The sequence below is a fragment of the Zerene cesonia genome, chromosome 15, assembly GCF_012273895.1.
Source record: "Zerene cesonia ecotype Mississippi chromosome 15, Zerene_cesonia_1.1, whole genome shotgun sequence".
Lineage (NCBI taxonomy): Eukaryota > Metazoa > Arthropoda > Insecta > Lepidoptera > Pieridae > Zerene > Zerene cesonia.
Window position 1 is genome coordinate 1,331,746 of NC_052116.1, and position 2,840 is coordinate 1,334,585.

Consider the following 2,840-nt stretch of genomic DNA (forward strand, 5'->3'; position numbering starts at 1 on the left):
CAAGTGCTATGCTATATGCTAATCTCTCGGACGAAGCCAAGCATAATTATGATAGAACTTCACTTACAGGTAAGTTCGCTTAATCACCAATTATTCTATAAATTTTCTATCGATAGTATCTTGCATAAGACGTGACGACATATCATGACCAACTATCGTAGCGACATATGGTGATGAACTTTCGTGACGACTGATCGTGACGACATATCGTGACGACATATCGTAACGACATATCGTAACGACTTATCGCGATGACCTATCGAGATAGGAGGTCCGCTCTCTAAACACTCACCTGTTTCAGTTCCTTTTTAATAGGTCTAGTGACGTCAATATTTTTCTTTCTTAGCCGCTTCACAGCAACAAAGTTACCCCTGTATGAGGCAAGAGTCGTGTGGGCTCGCTTACTGTCCACCTCTTGGGGTACAGCATCCTAAAAGGGAGATAAATATCAAATGCAGCTCATCTTTCTTGTGTTTGATTTTACGCGAGTATTTAGAAATTAAAAACTTTTTAACGGATTTTAAACGCGATTTATTCATTAGTTTATTAACCCGACGTTTCGAACACTTCACGAACACGGGAAGACATTTTATTGATTGTGTGTTTGTTTGTTTGAAATTAATAGGCTCCGAAGCTAGTGAACTAGCAAAATTCATTCATCAGTAAAATCTCATCGACAAAATCAAATCAAATTCAACTTTGAAATTATTCTTCTCTGTACATTACCGGGTTGGGAGGTTTGTCTAAATTATGAAGCCAAATTTAGATTCTAGCTAAAGCAATCAATTGCGACGCTTGATCACTTTAAACATCCAACATCCAATTTCGCGGCTACAATGCGTTGCGGAATTCCAATAAAGTATACGAACAAACATATTGAAACAATGTACATACCACCTAATTGTTTCTATTGAAACTCTACACGTTCAACTACGCCTCTATACCTAGCTTGATTTATACTATAAGTTAGAGCAAAGCACTAAATACCAAAGATAAATAGTATACTGTATACTATCTCACATCTCTTTATATGCGAATGTTCATGGGCGGTGGTGATCGCCACCATCAGGGGAACCACCAGCTCAGTCGCCCGCTATGACATAACAGAACACGACATCCCATCATCACATCCCACAATTTGTGCAATTAATGGCACAAAATGGTTTGGAATTGACATTATTATTCGTTTCTTAATGTACTATTAACCTTATTATTTAATCCACATTTTAAATAGTAAATTTTGCAATTTAAGTAGAAATCTTCGTGAATATTTACCATATCTCGAGTATTATCAAAAGAATTTGTACCTGCAGATGTTTTGTAAAGCTAAATTTTTACACTTCCTATGTACATATGTCGCGTAGACGATGCGATTTAAATAATTAATACAAAATTGTATTGTAAAATCGAAAAACATAATATTAAATAACAGATATTAAATAAAAACTGTATACACAAAAGAATAAATAATAATTAAAAAAAAACTTAAAACACGCATTTGTTACGCAAAAAAAGTATAAATAAATCAATGAACATAAAAAACTAAACACAGTATGTGCGTGCGTAAAGTGTGGTAGTAATGCCTAGCCTCTAAAATACAAAATGTAACTAATGTGGTACCTTATCCGCACAACCAGTGATAAAGGTCAGATCCTTAGCCTCAATCCTCCACAGCACAGAGGCGAGCTTCGTCTCGTACCGATAGTGGCGCACGAGCAGCATGAGAGCCAGCATGGCCGCCACCGCCACGCCAGCAACCGCAGCAACTACGCCAGGGTCGGGTGGCTGGGAGCAGCGCCTCCCGTCGAAGCCGCAAGCCGGCTCGGCCACGGGCGGTGCACCGCTAATCCACGCTATGTTAGTACCGCCGACCAATTCCTGGTGGAACATACCTCAGCATATAGACAAAGCAAGAGTGGAAGAAGTTTGTCCTGAGACACTGGACAAATGGCAAAACGTCTCATCTTTCGTTTTCTGTACGACTTATGGTCCATCAAAAGTCATACAGTCTTTTAGTGTTTTGTACCATAACTCCACCATAATCCTCTTCGTAAAACTTTATTATTACCCAACACATAAACAATAATTATTTAACTTAATAAACCCTTAGGCACATGAAACCGAAAGAGTAGAAGAAATTCGATTACTGTGGCAGGATCACGGGTGGCCGAGAGGCTAGGCGTTGCTACGGTTAGGCAAGAAACGCGGGTCCATATCCCGCCCCGTGATCGAATTTTCTATTCTTTCAAAAAATTTCTCATTTATAAAAGCATTTCAATGCTATAGAACTAAAAATTAAAATTACACGTAAAAAGTTCGACCTCTAAAAGAGCGATTTCGTCTCAACTATAATTGCCTTCAAGAGATCGCTGGTTTAGCGATATGCCGCCTTTGTGTACGTAATTATTCGGGTCTGTGTCATTTTGTATTGCAAGTAAAGTGTTATCATTGATTCATTCAAGGATTTATTAGAATGAATAATTTCATAACAGTAATCCATTAACGAAAAGCTTATAGAATAAAACCATTTTCATAAGTCAATAGAAAACGGACTTATGAATCTATTTTGGGCGTAAAAATATACTTTTCTAAGATACGAATTTATTTGATAAACAGTTTTCTTTTGATATATAAAAGAACCTTATCCTTTTAAAGCTACAGGGTATCGTTTATTACATTACAGAGTGTTCGTTTCATTTTCTGCGATTGTAATTAATTTATTGTGACTACTTATGCCAGGGCAATATGGTCCGATTTAGATGTACGCGAGTAAAGCAAAGCAAAAGGCCACACTTAATTTTAAAATAAATAATAAAAGACAAATACCTAAGTTACAGGAT

General features: G+C 37.1%; 1 protein-coding gene across 1 annotated transcript in view; it reads right to left on the minus strand.

The window, feature by feature from the left end:
- LOC119832421 (guanylate cyclase 32E) overlaps window positions 1-2,840 on the minus strand; it is an 81,790-nt gene that overhangs the window by 42,110 nt on the left and 36,840 nt on the right. Inside the window, exons 12-13 of the mRNA XM_038356093.1 lie at window positions 1,621-1,878; window positions 293-430 (exon numbers count right to left, since the gene is read on the minus strand). Coding sequence (XP_038212021.1) covers window positions 293-430; window positions 1,621-1,878 — 396 coding nt within the window. The remainder of the gene's footprint in view (window positions 1-292; window positions 431-1,620; window positions 1,879-2,840) is intronic.